Genomic DNA, 27,600 nt, shown 5'->3' with positions numbered 1-27,600 from the left:
TGGTGACCACTAATCTCACATGGCTAGACATGATCTTGTAGCGAGAATGTCTGGGGACAACAATGAGAAACTTGGGGCTAAATGTAGGTGTGAAATTTCTAAAATCAATCCAATGCCTTGTGACGGCAAAGTGCAAAGAAGGGTGCTACGGTGCAGTCGTCAACATTGTCAGATGGACAAGCGTGTTGTTAGCTCATGGATGTAACATAAACTAGCATGGCTGCAAAGTCCCCCAAAAATCTCAAATGAAGCATGTACGTGTTACGTGTGTGGACAGAACACATTACATGTGGTCCTTGCAAAAGAAAAACAGTTCAGTTAGCCAACTATTGCGCTTCGCTAGCTAACGTGTTTTGCTTGCGTTGTTGATTATACTCTGGATGTAAAAGAGCACGGACTAGAATTTGGGGTGGGTTTTAGAGGGGGAGTACCAGAGACGGTTTACGAGGAGTCTGGCCACTTCTTTTTTCCCCCGTTATATCAAAAACAGAACTGCAAAACGCCAGTGAGCAAGTCCTCAATGAATGGGAGTAAATGGAGATAAACGGCTAAAAACGAGAAGTTAAAATAGTTTCTAATCACTTGCCCAGAACTTTCCTTTAATTTTAGAAAGTAGAAGGATGTATTTCACTAAAAAAGCGCACCAATATATTTCCTTTTTTTCTACAGCAAATGGGTTTTGGGCAGTACAATGCTAGCAATACTGCTAGTGAGAGCTGAATGGTTGGCGAGCAGAGCAGCTTGTTGGCTGTTCGTGCTTACTGACGTCATGGACATACATGAGGCGCCATTTTAAGACTCCTATAACTCGAGTTCAAAAGCTCTTGAAACATATAACAGTAGTCTTGTTTTAAGCTGTTCTATGTTCAGGAAATGACTATTCTTTTACATTAAAAATGTTTCAACATTTATAAACTATGATTTTTCTCAAATGCTACAGTATAATCCATTTATTTTGGACTCGCTCAGGAGCGCCCTCTAGCGTTTGAGAAACCCGGAAGACATTACAAAGTGGTAATTCTCCTCTCTACAAGTTCTGTGGGTAAAACCTTAACAAGTTGTCCCCAGGTTATGCAATCACATTAGGCTCCGCAAGATTAGGTGGTCACAAGCTTCCAATCACTATTAGACATGTTAACATGGCTAATCAAACAGTTCCATTAAGACTTTTGAGTGGGGGGGTAACCAGACATGACAAATGAACAGTGTGGTGGTCCAATGCCCGATGAGACAAAGACATACAGAGCTGTTCCTCATCTGATTGGCAGAATCCAAATAGGCTTGGCTAAAAACCTTAAAAAGGGAGAAACTGGCCGTTTTGAATGAGAAAACAGGAAGTTATTGCGTAAAGAAATATGCTGGACTGCAGTGTACTGCTATACACAACACGAGATCCTGAAGAAAAACGTCAAACTGTCAACTCGCCCAAACTAAAACTTTGGTTGTAGTGCAAGGGGTGCTAGACTTTGCAAAAGGTGCTGGGTGGGTGTTTGTATGTTGATTTAAGCTTGTTCTACACAGAAAAGCCAAAAGCAATCAGTGCTCCAATTCAGAGGAAAAAGTAAAAGAGTAAATATTCTATTGTACAAACCTCACAGATCTCACTTCCATTCTTACTGAAATAAACAAACTTAAGGTAATAACCACCGACAGCTCAGCTTAGAAATAAGAGACGCAAGTCATTCTTCTTAAATATTTACATTGTAAAGGTATGTGCTGCTGAAAGTGCTTTTACTGAATCTGAAAGTTACTATAATAAAATAGTGTATTTACGTGATCTGCATTTGATGAAAATGTGTTCAGAAAGATATGTTCAGAAAATGCTAATGCCCTTTGAAGAATGTCTCCGAGTTCCATGCTACGGCTAAAGCTAACTTGCACATGTGTACAAAAAACTGGTCAGAAGCTGCCGCCTCTTTAATTGTGTGCCATAAGAGAAAATTTCTATAAAGGCTGGTTTCCAAGACTTATTAGTGAAAATATTTTTTAGTCTGGGACTAAAGTTTTAAACTATCTCTGGAAAACCTGGTCTAACTGACCTGTTGGTGCTCCGTCCACAAATGCGTTGTTTTGAAAGTGTTGCGAGCTAGAACAAGCTCTACAGAATGTCAACAAGAACCCTGTTTGACCTACTGAAAAATAGAACTGATTTTTTTTGGCAAAATACAGAGAATTACGTGTTTTGTTTGAAATTATTTATTTCGTATGCATGAAAGATCAGTAGCACATTAGATCATATGCATGTTTTTTTGTGTATACTTTTGCATGTTGGCAAATTCTGTCATTGGTGTTTCCAACCTGCCTAGTTCTAATTTGTACTACTGCACTATTTTGAGTGCACTATGATTTTTCCCACTGTTCTGTAAAGCCTGTCCAATCTAGCCTAGCAACACTTGCTATGAAAGAATGCATTAGTGGGCAGAGGATAGACCGGTCGATTGCAGTCTAACTTCAGCCTCAGAGAGATTAAATCGCCTCATGATGACAACAGTGGAACCCCTGCCAAGCGCACCTACTTTCTGAGCTATTTGTCAGTCAAAACAATACCAAGAAAGAAGCGAGAGTTCGCCTATGTACAAGACAAGCACTTCATTATAGCCACATGGATATCACTTTTTTCTTTCTGCTGGAATACAGAGGTCAACAGTAAGAGCAGCTTTTCAGTCTCTCTGTAGCCTGGCCCCATTCTGACAGCACTACTACACTAACTACCCATAATCACCTGCCTTTCATCCAGTGTTATTGCTTTATCTGTTGCCCAGAGATGCCCCCCAGGAGTTAAGTGACCTGAAAGATATGCCAAGTGTTGTATGCCCCCTTTCCTCCTATGCAAGAACCCACCCTCACTATGTAACAGTCCAGGATGTCACAGTAGCCTCGTCACCATGACAACAGAGCAACTGCTCTAGTACCATCTGGGTGATGTTCTACAAAGAAGGGCTTTTCTTCAGTAAAACTGGATATCTTGGGCCCACAGTTAGGACTGTCCAAAGGAATTGTTTTGGGCTCAAGTTATCTGGTTATCTGAGAAACTCTGCTTTGTGAAACATCTCCCTGGTTGTGGACTCCTGAAGTCCGTTTTGTAAACATGTCATCAGAAACTCTACTGCCCCCTTGAGGACCCATGGAGTCATAAGTTTTCTGAAGCCCTTCAAAATGTGGGGCAAAAGATATGACGCAGGAGTGATTCAGCTGAAGAGATCCAAATGAGGAATGTAGAGGAAGAGTATAACAGTTACAGTAGGGCAGTGTGTGAATACAGAACTACGGCGATCAACCGTAAAGGAAAACAGCAGGACTTCAGCTGTGGACATGGTTACTATGGGGAGCACCGAGGCTTCTGGAGTGAAAATCAAGGGGTAAGGCCAAACAACGCAGAATGAGGACAGGTCCTGAAAACATAGTATATTATAATGAAGGGAGGGATGTGTGATGACGTCCCCCCTTAATAATCAGTGCTGGTGCAAAAGGATTAGTAAAAGTTTATGGAGGTCACTCATAGATGTCTGAAATCCAGCACTCTTCCACCCTAACCTCTCCAAAATACATAAATGCATACCTTGAGAACTTCTGAGGAGGGCAGAATATCATGATTTGAGGGGTCGCAAAAGATAAAAGAAGGAAAAAACAGTTCTAGTAACTTCACTCCAACCTGTGAACAATCTTCCAAACTCCTGTATCTAAACAGCAATGAGAGACGGTCAAGACCTTTGACCTATATGGTTTATTTAGGTGGACTCCCCTCTCATAGCTGTTTTCACTCATCTGCTGTCTTCTAGCTCCTTATCCTTGCATATCTGTCCATTGTAAAGACAGATAAAGGGGGTGGGGCTTCACTATGACCACTCCCACCCCTGGACATAAGGAGCTGCAGATAGGGTGGTTCAGAGGTTGACCTAGGCGTCTGCTCCAATTAAACGCAGCAGAGCAGCACTGTAACAGCCATATGTACGTGTATGTGTGTGTATGTGCAGAGTAGAGAGAAATACTAATAATCCATTTAAAGTATAAGTGATAGTAGAAGCAGTTGCAGTACTGGAGTATCCTAGCAGTTGGTGTTGACGTGGGTTGGTTGTTGCTTTGCCTTGCCACCTTTCCTTGCTCTACTCTGCTTTGGAAAGTGGCTCTGTTGGGGATAAGGGTGAATCCTGGCTTTTGGCGCTGCACTGACGCTTGTAGAGCCTGTAGCCCTTTCGGCAGAGCAGGACGAACCAGTAGACTTGGGGCGCCAGGATGCACAGGTTGCCCAAGTTGGCTGAGAGTGGGATATGGAAGGGCACACTGTAGACGGGGATGCCATAGTGAGCGCCGTACACCCAGTACATGTAGGGGAAAAGCACAATGCGGCACAGAAAGAAGCTCAGCAGCACCATGCCTCCATTCACCTTGTGCAGCCAGCAGTCCTGCATTCCAAGCTACAGAGAGGAAGAGAGAGACAATCCTTAAACTGCATGCTTATTATTCAGTTACTACTGTTAAGACTTGCTGGGTAACTACTATGAAACTAATATGAAAGTTATGTAATTATGAGAGTGAGTAACTGACCTATCCATGTTCCCCAAATTCCAAATCAACCTTAGGGCTTTTGCAAATTTTTGGAAAAATAACTTTCAAATTATATTTAAAAGCTGCAATATGTTACATTTTTTTCTCAATTAAAGAGTCATAAGACAAAAACACGCTAAAATATGCACGGCTATGAGTCACACCTGAAATGGATTTTGCAGGAGTTTCACACGCACAGGCTCAAAAAGAAGGTCCGGCTTGATGTTTAGGTCTTACATGTAAAGTCAACATTACACTAGATGAGTATATAATGATAACAGTAGATAACTCATTCACATCCTTTGATAACACTGGTAATTTACCAAGGTTTTGGCCGAGTTCTTTCAATGTGCTCGCAATCATCAGATTCATCCGCTCAGGGAAAGTGTCTGAAGCACAAACGTTGTTACAAAATGTTCTTCTGCATGTTGCATCAAGTTACATATCTCCACCAGACAGGTCTCCACGTCTTGCGTAGTGCAGCTTCAATTTGTGTTTGTGTGTGAAATGTCCCTTTTTTGTGTGTGTAATCGAGCTAACATTAGCAAGGTGAGAAATGTATCATTGTTGTTGCCAACCTGTTTAGTTTTTTATTAACCATAACAACATAGTCCAGTGCTACAGCATAGCATAGTAAACTGGAAACTGAATGTTATGTAACAAAGTGCCCTACAAGAAGCTCAGAAAACCGCATTCTGTCAGTGTTCTTAAAGTGAGAGGAAGTTCTGTATAAATAAAATAACCACAAACAAGAATCTATGCTCTTGAAACCAACATTGAACAAACTGCTGGAAAGATATTACCAGACATTTCCACAAGGGGGTACAGTGTGCAGCAATAGACGTTACATGTACTATGTAGATTTCCATAACAAAAAAACCAACACTTCATAAACACAAGAGCAAGACTTAACAAAAACCAAAGGCAAAGATAATATAGGAGAAGATAGGGATAAGAAGGAAAGAGGGCAAAAAAACAAAAATAAAGGAAAAGGAGTGAGAGAGACAGAGACGAGAGCCTTCAGAAACAGCATGCTGAAGGGCTGTGTATGCGTGGTCATTACAACCTCTGTAAGAATAGTAATCAGTTAACAATTAAGAGTCTGCTGAGGTCTGCAAATCTGTAAGCCTATCATCGAAAACCTGCAAGCAAGTCATTAAGAGTTTGTGTGTGTTCATTACCTGAATGAGGATTTTGCCCAGTGAGACAAAAGGTGTGCTGAGCTCAGTGAGGAAGAGGCAGCCAATGAAGTAATCACCCTGATCTTTCCTAAAGAACTGAGGGGAAAAAAGCAAAAGAAAAAAAAACAACACATTCAGCAACACACACCAATGTCCCAATTTCTGACCCATGGAAATTGTGTGGTACTGCTTTTGCTGTGCATTCCTTAAAGGTAAATTCCACTGATTTTTAAGACATTCTATAATTCATTTATTAACATATAAACAAAGTCATTCAAAATGTTGTCTAATGTGAAACAGTTCACTGTAGAGAAACTGACGGACTTACATTTCTTTATTATGGTGGCGATAGTAAACAGGGGTTGCGATGCCTATAATGCAAATATAGCCATTTTATTTACTGTTCAAAATAAGTGAACATGCATGTATGTGAGTTTTTACAGTGGAGGAAATAAGTATTTGATCCCCCACTGACTTTAAAAGTTTGTACTCTGACAAATAATTAAACAGTCTATGATTTTTTATGGTAACTTCATTTTAACAGTGAGAGATGGAATATCAAAAAGAAGATCTAGAAAATTAAATAATATTTAAATAAAAAATAATTTGCATTTCATTGAGGGAAATAAGTATTTGATCCCCTAAAAACCATGACTAATGTTGGCTCCCACAGACCACTGACACACCCTAATCTCAGTGAAGTCGTTACCTGCATGAGAGACACCTGTCCCAAATTGTCACCTGTATAAAAGGCCACCTGCCAACAGACTCAGTGACCCTCCAACATCTCCACCATGGGCAAGACTAAAGAGCTGTCTAAAGATGTCAGGGACAAAATTGTTGACCTATACAAGGCTGGAATGGGCTACAAAGCCATAAGTAAGAAGCTGGATGAGAAGGTGACAACTGTTGGTGCAATTATTCGGAAGTGGAAGAAGTACAACATTACTGTCAATCGACCTAGGCCTGGAGTTCCATGCAAGATATCACCTTGTGGAGTCTCATTGATCATGAGAAAGGCTAAAAATCAGCCAAGAACTACACGGGAGGAGCTGGTTAATGATCTCAAGGCAGCTGGGACCACAGTCTCCAAAAAAACCATTGGTAATACACTGAGACGTAATGGTTTAAAATCCTGCAGTGCACGCCAGGTTCCTCTGCTCAAGAAGGCTCACGTCCAGGCCCGCCTCAAGTTTGCCAATGAACATATTAATGACTCCGAGAGAGACTGGGAGAAGGTGCTGTGGTCAGATGAGACCAAAATTGAGCTCTTTGGCCTCAACTCAACTCGACGTGTTTGGAGGAAGAAAAATACAGAATATGACCCTAAGAACACCATCCCCACCGTCAAGCATGGTGGTGGAAGTATTATGTTTTGGGGGTGTTTTTCTTCTAAGGGCACAGGCCAACTTCACCGCATCGACGGGAAGATGAACGGGGCCATGTCTCGCAAAATCCTGGGTGACAACCTCCTTGCCTCCACCAGGGCACTGCAAATGGGTCGTGGATGGGTCTTCCAGCACGACAACGACCCAAAACATACAGCCAAGGAAACAAAGGAGTGGCTCCATAAGAAGCATATCAAGGTCATGGAATGGCCTAGCCAGTCTCCTGACCTCAATCCCATAGAAAATCTATGGAGAGAGCTGAAGCTTCGTGTTTCCAAATGCATGCCTAATGCATGTGCTTGCCAACAAGGGTTTTGCCACCAAGTATTAAATGATGTTTTACTAGGGGGTCAAATACTTATTTCCTTCAATGAAATTCAAATTAATTTTTATTTCTCATTTCATGTAATTTTCTCAGTTTTTCTTTTGATATTCTATGTGTCACTGTTAAAATAAAGCTGGCATAAAATTATGAGACGTTTGATTTATTTTTTTTGTATTAAAACTTTTAAAGTCAGTGGGGGATCAAATACCTATTTCCTCCACTGTATATGTAATGCTATTGGTAAAACACAGGTTAATCTGAAGAAAAATAACTTCTTTGGTGACTCACAATGCCCTGCACATACCTCTCACGAATGTTTCATTTAAAAAAAGGTTTTAGATCAAATCATAAAAAATGTCTGAGGTATCCAGCAATGTATTCACAACCATTGTAATAACTTTCTGTGAGTGAGTTTTTTTCAGAGGCAGCTCTTCAGAAGTCTGGTTTCCATCCCTACCACTGTGAACAACTCTGACTTAAGTTTCCCAAGAACAGAGCATTTTACATCAAACCACTCCGAATGACTTTGTTTATATCTTAACCATTTAATCAGTGGAATTCCCCATTAAAGAATCCCCTATACCCCTAACATAGGCAAAACACAACTTGACTGATGACTGAACCTAATTACAATCGGGGTAATTATAAAACAATTATAAATATTTTTGGTTTTAAGGGTTGTCTTGAGAACGATTTTTTGGGTACTCGTTTAAAAAAATACCAACACACATCAGAAGTGGTAAAATGCTGTTTAAGCTAGACTATTATATCAGACTTGTATCTCCAGTGCAAAACTTAAGAAGCAAACTTCAGACACCAAACATGTCTTCGCTGATCAACTACATTTAGGGTAAGCAGAAAAGGGTCCCATTACTTTAAGAACAGTAACAAATACAATATATGACCAGCTTATTTGGCTTTTGGTGCTTGGCACCCTAAAAAATCTGCCAGCCAAACTGTGATGATACACATAGGGCTGTCCAAGGATGCACAATATATCAAGATCATATTGTTATCGGCAGATATTTACTTAAAAAATAAAGAAGTTAAAACTTGGATGACACATTGATGATACACTAATTATATTCCAGAAGAGCAGAATATTTAGGTGATGTTGGGCTACTGGACTAAAATATCTGCATTTTATTAATTCTGCATATGTAATCCTATAAAATGAAAGGTCATATTTTTCTGTAATGCTAATCCAAGTTTATAGTTGTTTACGTATTGGCATATATATATATATATATATGAAAAATGCTGTATATCATTGGCCCACAATTCCCATAGTGGTGCATCCCTAGAGCTGTACATCCCTAGAGCTTACAGTAAACACAACTAGCCAAAGCATGAACATGTCCTCTGCACTTAATGGCCATTAAACGTTGTAACAAATGACAAGATTAAGATGTTAAGAACTCATCTGTGGCCAGACATGTGCATGTGTGTGAGTAGCAAAGGAGAGATGATGAATAAAAGAGGAGGTGAAGCAGCCACTGGAACAGACAGTGGCCACCCTCAGTGTAACCCTATACCAGACAGTACAGTGCAAGGAGTGTGTGTGAAAGACCTGCCAAGAGGAACATAATTACAATATGCTTAGGCTAATTACTGTACAAACGTGCACTGTAAAAACGTAATACATTTTAGCATGGCTTTTCAACACATAGGGGTTTATGGATGATTCAGGGACTAATATAAACCAGGAGTATTTTACCATTTAGATTACCAAGATATGTTGCTGAATATGTATTTAGGGTAATTAAAAATCAAGAGACGAACAGATCACACACAGATGTTGCTCTTGTAATAAAAAGAAGGCACAGTGACAAATCACACGTGCATAAATATATATATGCATCTATACATGTGTTGTGCTGCTTCTTGAGAAACATGCTACTTTATCAGCTGTGTGTGAAGTGGTCATTTTTTGAGAGTTTGTGTGCATGTTTGTGTTCCACTGTTCAGCAAGTCAGCAAACAAAGGTGTGTGAGGTGCATGAGAGAGAGAGAGAAAGAGAGAGAAAGAGAGAGAGATGGTATTAGAGCAGCAGCTGCATGTGAATAATGGAAGCGAAGGTAAAGTGATCTCATATCACTACTGACAGCACAGCATCCCCAAAACAAAAGACCAGGTTTCCTCCACACCACTTTGCTCCCTGACGCAACATTAGACGCCTGTGTGTGTGTGTGTGTGCGCGTGTCTATCTGTCTGTGTCCATCAATGCTGGCAGTGTAACAGCTGTTATTATAATTAGTGATGCACCAAAGTGAAAATCCTTGATCGAAACCGAAACCCAAATTCAGGGCTGAAAACTGAAACCCACAAAAAAAGCTTAGGTAAAAACAGAGAACAGCTGATAATTCAAGACAAAGAATTTTATTATTTTTATGTTATACTTACTTATACTGTGCTTATATACTGGCCCTGTCGTTTGAATTTTGTCATCATTTCAAAAGCTGCCGCTACAGCTGGCATTAGCGAGCTAGCAGGGACTTTCTGCTCCTGTTTTGCAGTATTCTGCATATCGAGCCGGATGTTTTGTTTTTTTAAGTGGCATCAAACCTGTAGTGAAGTTCTTGAGCATTGTACCTCATCTTGATACTCAACATGAACAGACATTATAATTTGCTTGTGTAACGTCCCCAGTAGAAATCGTGAATTAGTTCCACACGATTGACATTTTCTCCATTCGTTTGCTGTGGCTCAAGATGTTTGAACACACCTGTGCTGACCAACACAGGAGAGTGAAAAAATACAAAGAGCATTTCTCATCACTTATCAATTTCATTACCATTTAAATTATTTGCAAAGTCTTAGATTCTGACACTTCGTAGTAAGCCTATTTAATTGATGTTTCATTGGTCATAGTTTTCGGTGGCTTTTTTCGTCTGAAAACTCCAAGTTTTTATAAATCACAAAAAAAATAAATCACAAGAGCTTGATTGTAAATTAAATCACATTACCATATGATTTTCCAGTCATACTGCGGACACTGTCAGTACTTAAAGGTGAACTAATGCACATTTCATTAAAAATTAAAAAATGAAATGTGCCACTTATGGTGCATTATTTCTGTTCTAGCTTCTCAAACCTCAGAAAAACTAAATATTCTGATACACATCATGTATTGTCAAAATGTCTTCAAGTATCGCTGTATTGTATTTTTGCCACATCACCCAACCCCAACGCTGGCACCAGAAACATTTTTACAGGATTCGATTATTTTGTCGGTATTTTCCAGTGAGTATCCAAATACTTATTTTAAAAATCACCTTTAAAAGCAATAATATTTGAAGTGTTTTTGAGTCATCCGCATGTCAAAACAAACACATTTCCATTTTAATCAATATTTCAGTTCAGTGGCCAAACTAGATGTGCTTCAAAACGCAAGCCCTTCCAACCTGACTCATTTTTTATGTATTAAGGTGCCACCCCACTTGATCCAGTCAAATCACTCATTCCCAAAGTATGAGAATAACATTAAGCGATAATTATGTTGGTGTGGTAGTGACAGAGCAGCTCCTGTGCTGTACTAACAGTGTGTAGAGGAGACTCTTTTGAGACCAACAGCAGTAAAACTTTTTCAAAGTGAGTGTAATCTTAGTAACCATCGGCTGTTTTTGCTGTCATGTTATAAACATGCTATAACACTGTTTAATTAGAAATATAAAGAAGAAAAACAGGTGATACTATTGCCTGAAGTGGTTAGACAACAAAGCTAAATTGGAGGCAGTTTGGTATTTTTCACTGAGCATTATTGTAATTTACAGTGCTTCCACACATTTCTTCTTTTAGCTGCATGGAAAGCTGTGCAGTTTGCACTCTGGGGTGAGGTGAAGATGTGAGGCAATCAACTAAACCATCTAACATTTATTTAATTTTTTAAAAACATTTTCCATATATTAAACAATAACTGTTCTAATGGTTTTGCTGATTAAAATCTACTGTAGTTTAACCTACAATTTTTGTGGCCAGTCAGCCCTACTACATCTCTCTCTCTAGCTCTCTTAATGTCTACCCACACTGCACTTGCAGCCCCCTCTCACCAGTGTAATAGGCAGCAGGATGGTGAGGAGTGCGATGTGATGAAGGACCAGCAGGAACTCTTTCCTCACAAATGAGTTGACTGTCCTTAAAGAGTGCCCTTTGTAATCCTCATGACCTTTGACGCGGAAACGATAGTAGTGGCTGAGGTACATGGCAAAGATGTCATACGACATGTAGGGAACTCCGTACCAGATTACGAAAGAGGTGGCCAGCCAGTGCCTGAAACAGAAGATCATACAAAAGCAAGATAAATCATTCATATTAAAAAAACAATAAAACCTTGTTTTTCTCCTTCTCCATTCAATTTTCCTTTTTTTTCCAATTTTCCAATCCCCATTTTTTTTTTAGATTATTTGAAAATGACAGCCCTTAACACTATAAAAAACTATGACAAATTAACCGATAGAAGTGGCACAAAATAATTTGGAATAAAATCTTGTTACATGAACTACGTAAAAATTAAGAATGTTCTTCAACTTTCCATTGTGGAGATATAAGCTTTTGTTCTGACACCAATGATATGTTTTTTCATACACTGCCTGTCAAAAGTTTGGGGAAGCCTGCCTTTAAATCATTTCATTAATAAGCATGTTTTCTTTTGCAGATTTGAAATACCTTTTTTCCTTTTTTAAAAAAACAAAAAAACTGAAGGAAAAACTAACAAATGAGATGAACGTGAATGTTTGTGACAACACTTTCGTGTATTTCACGGTTATTTCATTTTTGTACAGCCTTCTAACTTTTGTGTCAGAAAAGCTGCTATTTAAATGGAAATGTAGTTTTTAATATTAACGTGATGTCAGAACGCATCAGCACTCAAACCTTTCAGGTGTTTAAACTACATTTGAACCAAAAGAGTTTTAGTAAGTGCATTAAATTGCTCTTTACAGCATGGAGGACCTCCACTTAGAAGTTAGAGATGGCATATTAGTATATTGGCATTGATGGGTATTGTTATGAGACTGTTGGTTTGGATATCAGACAGAGAAACTGTATGAATCTGATTCAATCCTGTAACAAATCTAGCCTGAAATAGTACACACTTACATTGTGTGACTTTAGTTGTATTTCCTCCTGTAAGTAGCAAAATATTTGAATAGTTTCAGCGTGACAGCCTAATTATCTTAAATGAAGTGCGCAATTATATCACACTTATATTAGCATCAGCAGATCTTAAATAAATAAATATTAGCATCTGACATATGAAAATACTTTTCAAAACTGATTTTTGAGGATGTATTTATTGTATGATGGAAGTTGTTTGTACAATGCAAAATGTTTACACAATGCTGTGCTACTGTGCTAAAATACCTGGATTTTATTCATTTTACTGCATTTTGAACACAACAGAAATGTTCTCTAAAATGTTACATCTAAAAAAAAAAAATCAGATATAGGACTATATTAATGGTTTCAATATTGGTATCGGAACAGAAAAAGTGGTACCATCTGTAGTGGAAGTCCTTTGTCTTGCATAAATACATGAATTTGAAGGGACACAAACACAAATACAAAAACTCATTCACTCTAATTCAAAAGCACACACAGTGAGGATTTAATAGGAAGCTTACACAACAGAAATAATGCTCTTGGTCATGAGCACAGCACACATTAATAAAAGCTGATTGCGCAGGTTAATTATGCAGCCAGATCCACCCACTCCAACATCCAGAGAGCTAAAGCTTTGGTCTAAGCCTGAATTTCTGTATGCATGTCTGCTACTCACACAACCTTCCTCAAAGACATCAAATACACAGATGCGTGCGCACACACATATACACGTGATTAGTGACGATCTGTTTAATGACAAGGTGAGCTTACAGTCTGCATGGGACTGTATACATGCAAACAGGAATTCAAGATAAGTAACTGTCGTGTGCGATGCACAAATTAAATAATGGTTGATTATGTCCTCTAGTCATGCACACGCACATACAGTATACACACAGACAAGGACACACAATTGCGGCTGTTCATGCACTCAAACCGGGTATTAAGCCCTCAAGTGGATTAACGGGGCAGCTGGGAGTTTTCTCTGGCCTGCTGGATTACTCTCTATTACACCACTCACACACACACACACCCTCTAGGCCACAGACAGGTGGCAGGTTGTGCTGCTGGTCATGCCTCTCTGGTTTGAAAAGGTGATGCTGATAATTGAAGGAGAACATCTGTTAACTAGCACTTGGGCTTTTTTTTGTATATAACCAACTCCCAACACTCCCTCCCTCTCCCTCTCCCTCTCACACACGGGCACCAGTAGTAATTTTAGGCCCCTTAAAAATTTCATGCATGGGCCCCTTGCCTTAACTCATTTGCCTTAGCAGAATAACATTAAACGGGTTTACATTTTCAGAAAAAACCCATTTTCATACAACCTCATAATTCTAACTGTTTAAGGCCAGAGTACACAAAGAGATGAACATGAACAAATACAAACACAAATGTTTCGTTCACGTGCCATACCCAACTTTTGAAAGACTACAGAATGTTCTTTTCCTATTCACTGTAGTTCACTTTACTTTTTAATTTTTTTTTCTTAATATGCTATTTATAACTGGCCAATACTGTTATATTTTTATTCCTCAAAAGCAAAGCATCTTGGCTATCAAAGTAAAACTCTATACACTATTCAAAGACCACTGAAATCTCCACAAACATACAGTCATTACCCATTGGGGAGGCTAAAGATGGTCCTTAGCATACAAAGCAGACACCAGGCTACTTTCAACTTTACCTTTAAATTTAATTGTTACGTTTGAGAGGTCAAGAGAACAAAATAAGACAAAAACAGAGGCTATGTTGTACTATTGATTGAGGGAACTCTCAAAAACACTACAAATTTGCAGTAGGAGTTGGGGTTTTGTTTAGACAGCTCATTGCATTACTTCCTTTTGGCAACTGCAGTTACTATAGCAGAGGCCTTTCCATTAACAGCTCCAGTGTATCCTGATAATCCACTTTTACCTCCAGAAAAGTGACATAATGTATTGCCCATTTCCACTATTCTTCTTATTTTATTTTTCCTGTTGTTTTTAAAAGCCGGATTTATGTTTTTGGTGGCAAATTTGTTTGAATTAAAAATTCTTCAAAAAACTTCATGCAGACTGTTTACACAGAGGGGTGACAGAATGCAGGATGTGCTGCTGATGGCTCTATGTGAAAAAAAATAGTTTTTAAAGATTATTTAATGAATGCGTTTTTAATTAAGAACCGTCTGTGTCCTTGTGAGATGGGGCTGGAGGCAGCAGAGGGTGTGTGCTTGTCTTGCTTTCCCTCTGAGGACTGAACACTAACAAGGCATTAATCAGTAAGTGGACTCTTCAGAACACTACAAAAAATGTGAAGCTTTAGATTCAGTGCACTCATTGATGTAGGATTTTCTCATGAATTACCAATCCAAATTGGAGCAATATTCACTGGCTACAGAGGAAAAGGAAGCCTGTGAGATCAGAACGTGGCTTTGTCTCTTCCACACAGGTAGAAAGATTAGTGAACCCTCCAGCATGACAGAGTCAATGACTGGGTTGAATGGGAGGAGGCGGAACACAGTATTGGATGACTTACCTGTCTGTTATCACATTGCCCCTACATGAGGACACCACGACGATCCCGGCTGTTGTGGCCATAATGGCATGAATGGAGGAGACCAGCCTGAGAGGGAGTCAGAGAAAGAGAAATATGAGTCAGTTCAGAGCTAACACATAAGCTTTCATGCACTTGCCTGTATAAAGCAGTCGTTATTTTTTTTCCAGCTTAAAAAAAACACTGCAAAAACTGCAGATATATTAGAGGTGTAGAAGGAGTGAACGTGGCAGTTGCATAGATTTTTTTTAAAGGTTAGAATCAATTATAAAAATATTAAGCATATGCTCATAAAAGCTGCACTATGCAACTGAAAGAAGTGGCATTACCAAGATAGGACAGGAAAAAACATGCTAAAATGTGGTGTCTGAGCAGTCACCCTGTAAAGCTTGGAGGTAATTTAAAAGTACAACCGGCTATATAAAGTGTTCTACCCACACATTGCTTGCAATTATCTATTTCCACCAGAGAGGTCTTCAAATCCCCAACTCTCAAAAAGTGTAGCTATAAGCTTTGGTAGACTGTTTTGTAAATGTAAAAATAATTTGGTACATTGTTTCAATAATCTATGTTCCACTGCAGTGTAAACTTATGAAGTGTTTTTTTTTTTCTAGAGGTGGTGATTGGAACCAAGAGTTGTGATGTTTACACAAATATAGCAACTTTAATTCCTATCCGAACAACCACTGAACCTACACTTTTTTACATGTTGATAATGGTGAGTGGTCATTTCACGTTAAATCACGTTGAATGACTCAAAGCTGTGCCATCTCTAATAATTAGTACAGAAAAGTTTACTTTGACAAACACAACACTTTCCCCATTTATCACCTGGCTCTCCACCTCACAGAACCCAAACCTCTGTGAGTTTACTCTCTCTAACCCCAGAACTGCTGATGCGGGTACGATGACTGACTGCAACACAGCTGAGCAGTGAAGGGCTGAGTGTTAATCAAACACTCTCTCTGACCTCCAGGTTAATGGGGTTAAACGGAAAAGTCAGCCAGGATTCAAAGCCATGTTCCTTCCTGAAGCTCCAAAGGGAAATACAGTCACTGTGGGTGTGTGGATTCTGACTGGCAGCAGCTCTACACGAACAATTGTACCAGACTCATTTATTACAGTCATGTCAGTATGAGAATAGTGTCTGAACTGGACAGCAATAATGGAAAGTAAAAAAATGAAATAACTTCAGACAAATGTTTTTCAGTCCCTCTCGGTCATTCTTTTACCTTTGACCCAGACCCAGTCACAGCACTGTTTAGCATAAAAAAAAAAAACACTGTCAAAAAATTAATATCTCACATTTGCTCCAAGCTGTTAGCAGGTAGACAAATATTACTTAATGGAAACAAAGCCACCAACCCACTCAACCCTGATGGAAACTGTTATGCAGGACCCCCATTAAGAAAATATTAAGACTTAAATGAAAGACAAGGTCAGAAAACTATACTATGTGGCAACTTTTTATAAATTATTTCAACAATTCGGCACTGAACCCATCTTAAAAACTAGTCGAGCATGTAATTATTGGATGCTCTACACATTTCAAGAAGCCTTTTTGACATTTTTTTCCCTTATTTCCTGATGCTTCACAGACAACACATGTTCTATTTTAACTGAACTGTTTCTGGCTCGTAAAATCACGCCTCAGGGACTATGGGTGAAAATGAACAAGTTGGCCGTCTCAGTCTGAGATGCTCTGCCCTCAGAGGTACACAGAGTGTCATATTTGTCGTACATTAAGCTGGCCACAGCTGCATTTTGATTACCTATCTGCATGTCCATGTGTATGCACTTCCTTATGTACCGATTTTTATCAATCTGACAGGAAACACATTTTTTCAAACAGTCGCCAGCTCTGTGAGCTGTGACAACATCAAGCCTTTCAGAGACAGTTGATGGATTGATAAAAGTTTGTTTGTTTGTAGCATCAAAGCATTTAAAGGTCATTCAAGAGTTTTCTTTAAAGCATTTAGTAGTTCTTTGCACATTTACTCACATATCATTTCGTGTGTTTTTGTTGTAGCTCTGGTTTCTGGCCACACTGAGCAACAAAATACACCAGATTCTCAGACAAGGGAATTGGTTAAATGCTGAGTAATTAAACCAAAAAAATTTAACCCATATAATGTTATAGTTTTACAGTTTTGGTAATAGTATGACAGTAATGACAATATTTTGCATAACCAGCATTCCTGCTGTTTTTACAGATAATTACTATCCATGAATTACAAAATTACTATTTGCTACTGTCCAAAGTGCAAAATAAAAAATAATGGAATACTTAAGTTATTTATGGCACAAATATAAATGCATGTAAGACATTGTAAGACTGAAAACAGTCAGCATTTCTTCAACAGGAACTGCTGCTATCTGAACCATATTGTGCCTTGCCCAAATGATCCCCCCAGCAGTTAACATTTGACAGCAAGCTAGCACAATATACCTAGCATTTTACAAATAGCAACACTTTCTTTTGCAACAATTTCATAAAAGAGGAACTTTTAAAAGTAATTATTACATTCTTTTTCCTTTTTTTATTGGCACATCTTGCATTAAACCTATGTGTAAAGGTTCAAAGGTGGTTACATTTTTCCATGCTAAATCACTAACTGAATCATGGCCCAGAAAACAAGGGCTGAACTGAAACGTGAAAGGATTGAACCATTACACCACCAGTAATAATGTACTGTTATCCCCTACCAAAGTGTTTTAATATATTGCAGACCATCTCACCAACACACAACAAATATCAAGTTACTTGCAATGTGGTATTCCGTTGATATCGTGCAGCCCTAACAGCAAAGGAATAAAAAGCTGAAGTTGTTCGAGTGTGTACTGCAGTAGTAGTGTGAGTTGGACTGGATGCTGGCCTAAGGCCTCCTGACTGGTTACCAAAAGGTCCATGGCTGAGCTTTCTGCATGGGGTGACATTTGTTCGTCATGACAACGCCAGCCACATGACCTGGGCCTGCCAGCTTACGCTCGAGTTGGCCAGTGGATAAGCGGCCCCTTCCTCAAACACACACACTGTTCTGCCCCCACCATAACCATCAGTCCATGGAAACTTGTAGGCCGAACATTGTCACAAGACCCAGATTTCCACAATCCACTCTTTGTGTTCTCTCTCACTCTTGCTCTGAGAGCTGGGAGCAGAGGGGCGAGAGAGGGAGGAAAGGAAAAGGTGCCTTTGTTGTGGGTTGTCTTTCCTTTCATCCTCCCTTCAGGCAGCTGCGGCCGGTGTGTAATGTTAACTCCATAGTTCTTTCTATAGAACTGTCTGTCTTTCTAAAATCATTATCTTCTATTATGTCCAACACTACCATTTCAATCACTCTCTTTCTCTATTTATAAACTCCATCAAAAATAGTTTCAATCAGTGTATCGGTTGGCTGATAAAGTACATCAATATTAAGATTTCAAAGATTTATCAGCAGTAGAGAAAAATCACTAGATTAGCTTCTTATATTATAGTGAAGACAGAGCTCTAACATTTATTTAGTAAAACTGCTCATTTGTCCCATATCCCCAACAATACAATATTTTAGGATTGTAACAATATAACATCATATTCTGTCTTTTCTATCAATATTATTCTATTCTATAATTATTCTATAATATTCTATCATATTCTATCATTGTATGCCTAGCTTAACAGCTTGAGACTAGTGTGTTAGTTTGGGGCAAGAGCATTATATCAAGCTTTTGCTGTACTTTTATAATACTCTAAAAACTAAAATCGTACATCGTATCAAATTAAATAATGAATGGTGTCACTCGTTACATCAGTAAGATATTCATACAGTTTATTTTATTTATATTAATTACTATTCCTACATAATGTACATGACTGGGTAATTCAAAGGCCACCCATTAATTTATTTAATTGATAGAAGAAAAGCAGAAAACATTTAACAGAAAATTATACAGAAGCCTCAACAACTAAAACCAACATCAATTTTTGAGCACTTATTGTGTCCACTCTTTGCCTTTATTATAACTTACATTCTTTTCAGGAGACTTGCTTTCAGTTTTTCAAAGAAATCTGCAGGGATATTTTTCCACACTTCCAAAGTTCAGTCTTAGAAGTTGCATTTTCTGCGTCTCATGGTCCACGTAATCCCAAATACATTCAGGTTTGGGCTCTGGTGTGTCCATTGTTTTGGACCTGCTTAGGGTTATTATCTTGCTGTAGAATTAACTTCTTTCTAAGCAAAGAGGCTATTGCCTAATGTATTAAAATTGCTTATCAGCATTACATTGTGTATAATTATCTGTTTCTGTTAAATAATTTTTTATTTCCTGAATTCTTTCCCCGACACTAAAAAATTAAATGCTCCCACCACAACCAACCATGGAAATTAAATAAATGAAAAAGTCGTCTCTGACATTTGCAGAGTACTATTAAGCTTTTGCTGCTGAAATGAAAGAAATCTGATGACTGAACACTGACAACCATACTATAAAATTATACTGGCTGATATCAGTTAGCAAATATTTTAGGTCCTTAAAATCAGTATTGGTGACAATTGTCAATTTGGTTGGGCCCTACTACAAACTCTAAGTCTTCATTTCTCTCCTGGTTTAGTGGAGCTGAAAGGTGGAAGAGGCTGAGCTGGCGGCTCTCGACTGCTTCTCTCTGCCTAATGGAGTGGAGCATTCAGAGCAGCACACACACATCACACAAGGAGGAAAATAACAGAACCACTTTAGCCTGAATGATTCAGAAAGGACTCCCAAAATACCACACACACTCAGGTCAAGATAACACACTGCTGTCAATGTCCAGACAGTGTGTCTCTTCATTATCACATCCATAATAATCCTCTTCCTGCTTACTGCATTCTGAATAAAAGCAGGAAAGCACAGCCTTTCTCTGAACCCTGCTAATGCATGGCCATCTTCAGAGGAAAAAAAAAAACACAGAGTACCACACAGGGCGTCAATATTAAACAAGACAGTTAAGAATAAACAGTCATTTGGAAACTCAGAAGGTCTATGCTATAAAACAGTGGTTCTCAATCCCAGTCCTAAGGACCCACTGTTTTGCACAGCTTCAATGATTCCCTGCCCCAACACACCTGATCCAGCTTATCAGGTAATTATCAAGCTCTTCATGAGCTGGATCAGGTGGGTGGGAGGCAGAGAATATCTGAAACTGTGCAGGGCAGTGGGCCCCCAGGACTGGGATTGGAAACCACTGAGCTAAACTTAGATCTGTCTGAAAGCTGCAAAGCTTAAAGTCATGCTGAACTGCTCAAAGGCCCAGGATCTTTCCACTTCCACGGTCAAAGGTCTTCCAGATTCCTTTTCCTTCTCCTTAGTGTTAAGTTCCATGGCTCCTGCCATAACACCAGCACGCTGGTGTATTGTTGGTGTAATCCACTCAAAGCTCCATTCCATTATAAATCATTCATTTCTCTTAAATAACATGCCAAGTCATTCTGGCTCTCCATCCTGCCATTCTGTTCTTTCTCAGTTCATACCATACAGTGCTAAAATTAGCTCAGAGAAGTAGAAAGTCTGGGGAGTGAAAATTTCACTTTCACATAAACTGATCTTCGTGGACCTTAGGTCTTTTTTTCATCATAGTACTTAGAGCTTAGGCCAGACACAAGAACAAATATTTCATTCAGAAGAGCTCAGTCATCTCAACACAGCTAATTGCAGCACTGCTATTGGTCAAATTGATATACGGTCAAATCTGATTGGAAAAGGAGTTAAAATTAGCATTAAAGTTCTGCAATGCACCATGTATGTTCAAACAAACTCAAATATGGTAGAAGTGCATGTAAAATTGAGCGTAATATTTTAACAGCCTGAAAAACACCTGATTTGCAGTTAAATAGTCAAAATCACCGTAAATAACATCAATAATATCAACAATAACAGTTAAAACAGAAAATTACAACAATAATACTAATACCTTTGCGTGCAGCAATCCTTGTACTAAGTGTACTTTTTTAACATGCACATTGATAGAAACACTAGACTACACATTCCATTTAAAAGACTTTCGCTTCAGACTACTGACAGGATAAATTACTACTTCCCGACAATACAGAACAGCTTACCTACTACGGAAGATCATATACAGCAAAATTATCATTCAAACAGCCAGTGTTTTATGACGGTAATTACACTACACAATCAAATCAATATCGAAACATCTGCATGAATGAAAGTGCTTTGTGTAAATTATATGTATATGAAGGCAAACTGGGTACAGACACATGGAATACGCAGAGTAGTTTGTAGGTCATTCTGGACGGCCAAATCTGAGCTCATTCTACACAACTATGATGAATAAGTGTCAATGTTTTTCACTGTGGGCTCTTGATAAGCTATAAATGAATGTTTCTAAAGCTAAAGGTGTTGCATCGATGCCATTTTTTCCCTTTCTATACCTTAAGTCCTGATATTTATACAGTTTATTATTTTATTTTATTTTTTTTACATATTTTATATAAATGATTGAATGGCATTTACTTGTTGGATTTTATATATTAGATGCTTAAGAAAACCTGTGTCTGTTTATTTACCATTTACATGTAGTATTTACTGTTATATTATTAGTAATAAGAACCATGTTTAACAACTTAAGTAAACATAAAATTTCTTTAACTGTGCAAAACGTAAAAACACAACTGAATAATATAGATAAACCTGTGGTGCGCACATGTAAACATGCAGCAGCTTCTCTGGCTAGGCAAAAACAGTGCTGAATGTTGTTTCCCATCCGAATTTCTCAAGTCATTTGTCTCATATGTGCATTCTGTTCACTTACACTTACATCTCCAAGCACCAGACTGTAGTGTAGCCAGAGTGTAGTATATGTAATTGTCATTCGCATTGTCTGCAGCAGCAACTTTTAGGGTTTTTTCTGGCTTGGCTGAAGCAATGGCCACGAGACCACGCTGCTGAGTGATTCAACTGACCGACAGAGGCCCACTCTAGCCCGGATAGCAGGCTGCTATGCTAAAGCCTAAATCAAGGCTAAAGGCCATCATTACGCTCAGAGTCCAGCAGTTCCTTCCGCTACCTCAATAACTATCTGGACTAATATTAACTCAGACTGTTAGTGACTACACAGAGGCAGATGAGTGATTACTAAAAGAAGCCTGGCTGAGTTATTCAGGTAAGAGACTCCTGTTAGTGTGTTTTTCCCATGAAATACTGCTGTTACAGGTTTTGCCATGAGCATTTTTACTGCTAGTCATTCCACACCACCGGCGTGTTAAGCCCTGTCTACTGGCATTAATGCACTTGTCAGCGTGTCAAAAATTCTTCATAGTGTCAGTCATAGGTATCGCTATCTCCATCGGCAATACCATACCATGTTTAAGTGCCAGCATTGGCACTGGTTCCAATACAGTATAACTGTAGTTTCTGACAATTGGATTTATGTAATCCAATGCAAGTAATATGTATGTAATATATATATATTACTTGTGTGTGTGTGTGTGTGTGTGTGTGTGTGTGTGTGTGAGAGATATATATACACACACACACACACACACACACACACACACACACACACACACACACACACATATATATATATATATACACACACACACACACACACACACACACACACACACACATATATATACATATACACATACATATACACACACACACACACATATATATACATATACACATATACACATATATATATATATATATATATACACATATATATATGCATCGTTTAGTACTGGCTCCATAAGGTGCATAATGCTTGGACCCTGAAAATTGACACTTGTGATACAGATCCACAGAAATTAACATGTTCCACATGAATTTCAGATGCATACTAAAAGAAAGCTTACTTGGTTGCTAACAATATTGTTTAAAAGTGATTAAAGAAAGAATTCTGAAAATGTGAAAATAAAACCAACTGCACTGCTCACAAAACACGGCTCTTTTCACTTTTTGGTAATGTTATGTTAGTTCTGATTCACCAGTGAATATAAATACTACATTCTTTTAGAATTCTCAGCTGGCAGTACACACCAGTTGTACTTTCCAGCAACGAAAAAACATGATCGCATGGCCTTCTCATCTGAACGTGTTCTTTTGAGCATTTCCAGATATTAGTAAGTAATTCACTTTGAAAATTACATGTTAATGTTGCAACAACGTGAACTGGATGTGTTTTCATCTGGTGAGTCAAGGCAAATGCACTTAAATAAAAGAAAGCAGAAAACGCATTTATAAAGACACATCATGGGTCTTATGAAAACAACAATAAGTTTTATTTTTTTGTTTATTTGAGCTCAGATAGGAGTAACTATCAAGAGCTATTAAGCAAGACAGATGATCAGACAAATTGGCCAATTCATACTTATACTTTATACATACATTTAACAAAAAAAAGCCAGTTAAATGGTTTGTATGGCAAACAATCCACAGCTAAAATTTCAGGATTTTTCAGGACAAGCCTGAAAGATGGTACGATCCACAAGAACTGTTTCTCAAAAAAGTACATAAAGAACAAGGATAACGCATCATATGGTGACGGTATCAAATTGCCAATTACTCTGAAATTCACACCATTAGTTCGTAAAAGGACACTACAACAAGAAACATGGACAGATGTCCTTCTAACCCTGATGGTGCTGCTGTTTGATATGGGAGGGATTTACAGCGTGTGGAAAAATTGGGAAGCTTGATAAAACTTCTTCAAACACAACTAAAAGCACATGTAAAGATCCACAGGATTCACAGGTCAGCGGCACAAATGGGCACTGCACATACCTTAAGGCTTGTAGTTCTAGAGCAACGTGACCAAGTTAATGCCTAACAAAGCTGATTTACTGGAAAACTGGAATTGCATGAAGATGTTTAGTTTTGTAGAAAGAAACGATTAAAAAAATCAATAGGCAATGCGATAATGTGCAACAGATAAGCACCTCATCAATATTAGTCTAGGCTAACAGTAGACCTAACTCATATTTTGAATCCTTGTGTGCAGTGTGTGCATTTAGAGGCCAAAGAATTGCACTGGACATAGAAACCATGGTAACAGTTGTCACTATACAGTCCAGATCAGTCACAGCAATGGGATAGCATCATTAACTGGACAAAAGCAGTGTGTAAAAAAAAAAAGTAGGCAAAAGGGTAACACAGGAAATGCAAAGGTTGAAAAGAAGAGTTACTCATTTTGCAGAATTACTAGGGGTAGCACTGAACCAGAATAAGCAAAGCAGTCATTAATACTCTATTGGAATATAGACAATAAAAACAAAGATTTTTTCTGTATGATTTTGTATGTTTGAAAATAGCCTGATTTTTTTTTATTTTCACTAAAAAAAAATAAAAATAACAATTGAATATGATTATAATAGATACCAAAATCAATGCAGTGGAATCATCACCTTTGTGCATTTTTACAACCCTTGTATTTGGGCAATACCAAAAAGCTTTGGCATTTTGTTGTCCTCATCAACTGAACCTCAACCTCATCTCGTCAGAGGAAGCTGAGTCGTCTAGCTAAAAAGTGCATGACAGGGGTGCCAGACTGAAACCGCAAAGTGAAACAAACTCAAAGCTTGCAAGTTTGAAGATGACTGTGCGAGGCCAAGATGAAACTGATAACACATCTCAAACCACAGCATTGCATTCTAAGCAGTGGATAAAAGATGTTATGGGGTTTATGATGGAATTGCTCACCAAGAAACACTGGCACAGCCTCTACCCTTTCACAAGGTGAGTGGTGATTGGTTTAACACTAGCCACAGATTTCACTCCTGCCAAGATTACAAAACCAAGCCAACTACATGCAGGAGAAAGCCCATGAGAGCAAAAATACTTTTCACACAACTGGGGCTGACATAATTACTCAATTAAATTACAATAACTTGATTGTAAAAATGTGCTTCATGAAATTTAATCTAGACAATGATTAGTTACAGTCTTGTGTAATGATAATGCATAGTTTGTATTCCCCACTGGACTGTTTTACAGTAAGAAACAGAGCCTGACAGACAAATGTATGCATCATTTATAATAATGTTGCACAATGGTATCGGAATCATATCGGTATTGGCATATAATTGCTTTACATAAAGTATCAGCATCAGACAGATGTTTAGATATACTCAATATTTGATGACATATTTATCATTAAACAACTGCTGGACCTCTGTGCTAAAATGTCGGCATTTTATTAATTTTGCTGAATTGTAACCCTTCACAAATAAATGCTAGTCCAGATGGATGTACATTTTATAGATGTTTACATGTCGTTATTAGACGATATGTATTAAAAACACTGAACATCAGTCAACTAACATTTTTTTGTAGTGTCTTTTTAAAAGCTTCCTTTTCTACCTTTTTTCCAATAAAGTATTCTTAAATTCTTAAAATGCTATTACTACAGATGTTAGGCCTATAACTAACTGCACTGCACTGTACAATATTAGACCAGAATGATGTAATACACTTTCAATGATTTAGACAGCAAAGGTGTAAAAGTCTACTCCTAACACAAGAGTGTGCATCTGTGTCAGCTTATCACTTGCCTACACTGCACAGCCATTCAAGCCTATACAAAAAAAGCTATCTGCCTTCAGGACAAACAGACCGTTATGACCCAACTGCATGTATGACAACCGATAAGGGCTATATCTTCCTCCTATACTGGGGACCAAGTCAAGCTTCAAAGATACTGAGATATGCTTACAGCAAACTACAGCTTAATGTACCCCAACCCAGTCTGTTTGTGGCACACTGCCAGGCTAAAGGCCTTTGCAAATGATGTAGCAAAACCCAGGCCTTGGATTGTGCTTCAAATCTGAACAGTCTGCAATATGTGACCTCCAACTGGTGGCAGCTATCAGTTTAGTGCAGTGGTTCCCAACCCTGTCCTGGAACCTCCCCCCTCCCAAACACACCAGACCCAACCATTCAGCTCCTTTTTGAGTTGAGAGCAGGAAAACAATCCAACATGCAGGGCAGAGGGTACTCCAGGAGCAGCGTTGGGAACCTGTGGTCTATCCGTGATGGGTGAGCATTTGGTTTACGCCTCACAGTCATTCGACCACTCTCAGCCAATAAGATTGCAGCGTGTTTGGTGGTCGCTGAATGGGCGAGGGGTGTGTAATGTATTGAATAAGAACTGAGATATGAGAGATGTGTAGCCCAACAATTCCTGGTAAATGTATATGGCAAATAAATGCGATTCTGATTTAAACTACGAACCAGACAACTGCACGTTTAAGAAACGGTTCTCAATGTGAAGCTTTCAGTCGTAAAGCATCGAGAAAAAAAGGAAAACAACCAACATTAGTGCTGGTTTGTGTTTGCATGGAAACTGCCTTCTTAATGTGTATTTGGATTCCTACAGACAGGACTACAGTGAGAGACAGCTTAGAAGAGAGCTTATCACTATGATAGCATAGCACGATAATCCTGACACACACAAAAAAGGATTAATATAATTAAATGTGTCACTGTGTCCTGTCAACAGATTAGGTTCAGATGGTGCTTTTTTTATATAAAATAATAAAATTAAGTCGCCCTGTTTAAAACCTGAAGAGATGCTAAAAGGGTTGGATTAGCGAACTGGACAAAATGAACTTCACTATCAAACCACAAAGGAGAAGTTACATTCTTACTCGAATTTTTGTGTTCCACCTTAAATGGTGCAGCAGGTCCAGCAGCCTGTGGTGGCGCCAGAATGAATTTAACTACGGCACCATTTAAGCCATTTAAGGTGGACAGAGCAATTCGGAAAAGAAGCTGGAGAACAGGAAGGCGACTTGAACGTCGGTTTCTCAGGTTAAACACTTCACACTCACCTCTCACTGACCAACACGACGTCCGCCTCGGTCCACCGCTTAAAAACGGCCGGTAGGACTTTACGAAAGGCGAGAAACAAGCCGGGAAAGAGCACGGCACCGGACACCAGCACACGCCACATCTTCGGCTTCGACAGAGAGAGTCCCGTTATACAGCGCTGTGTGTGATTCAGCGAGCTAGCGTCTGTTTATCTGTGGTTATCTCGCTCGAGCTAGCAGTTTCACCACAGCAGAGCGCATTAGAGCTCTGGCCTTCTGTCCTATCTCTCTCCCCCCTCTCTCTCCCTCTTTTACCTCAGGAACACGCCGCTACACACCGAAAACAAACGGAGAAAGAATTCGGGGTCGATTAACATTAATCTTCACTTCACCTCTGACGGTAAAAAAAAAGCCTCAGCTTACTACATATTATAACTTCCAGCTGATGTAATGACGGCCCGGTTGAGCACGGTTTGTTTGAACCCCGGCTGCAACATGAGACCTGTTTTCCACGCCGGTGCAGGAGATGAAGTGTCCTGAAAGCAGCGAGCGTTTGCTGGTTCCTGTTATGTATGCTACTCTCAAGTGTTGGGGCTTTGGAGTGGATGATCACTGTGCTCCCGCCTTTTTCCTTGCTCGACAGCACCATCTAGAAGCCCAATAGGGTAACACAGGGCCCTCCACAATTATCACTGGCACCCTTAGCAAAATACACTATAGAAGCCCATTCTTCC

The 27,600-nt window shown here is 38.9% G+C and overlaps 1 protein-coding gene across 1 annotated transcript; it reads right to left on the bottom strand.

Annotated features, from left to right (window-relative positions):
* Positions 1 to 1,901: 1,901 nt before the first annotated feature.
* On the bottom strand, positions 1,902 to 27,337 carry tlcd3a (TLC domain containing 3A). The gene is made up of 5 exons (XM_036562958.1): positions 26,888 to 27,337; positions 15,057 to 15,143; positions 11,489 to 11,708; positions 5,727 to 5,822; positions 1,902 to 4,415 (listed from the first exon to the last, which is right to left on the bottom strand). Exons 1-5 carry the CDS (start codon positions 27,007 to 27,009, stop codon positions 4,104 to 4,106), a joined length of 837 nt encoding a protein of 278 aa, XP_036418851.1. The 5' UTR covers positions 27,010 to 27,337; the 3' UTR covers positions 1,902 to 4,103.
* Positions 27,338 to 27,600: the final 263 nt, after the last annotated feature.

The sequence above is a fragment of the Colossoma macropomum genome, unplaced genomic scaffold, assembly GCF_904425465.1.
Source record: "Colossoma macropomum unplaced genomic scaffold, Colossoma_macropomum, whole genome shotgun sequence".
Classification (NCBI taxonomy): Eukaryota; Metazoa; Chordata; class Actinopteri; order Characiformes; family Serrasalmidae; genus Colossoma; species Colossoma macropomum.
The sequence above is the reverse complement of the archived record's forward strand: the minus strand, read 5'-3'. Positions and strand labels throughout refer to the sequence as shown.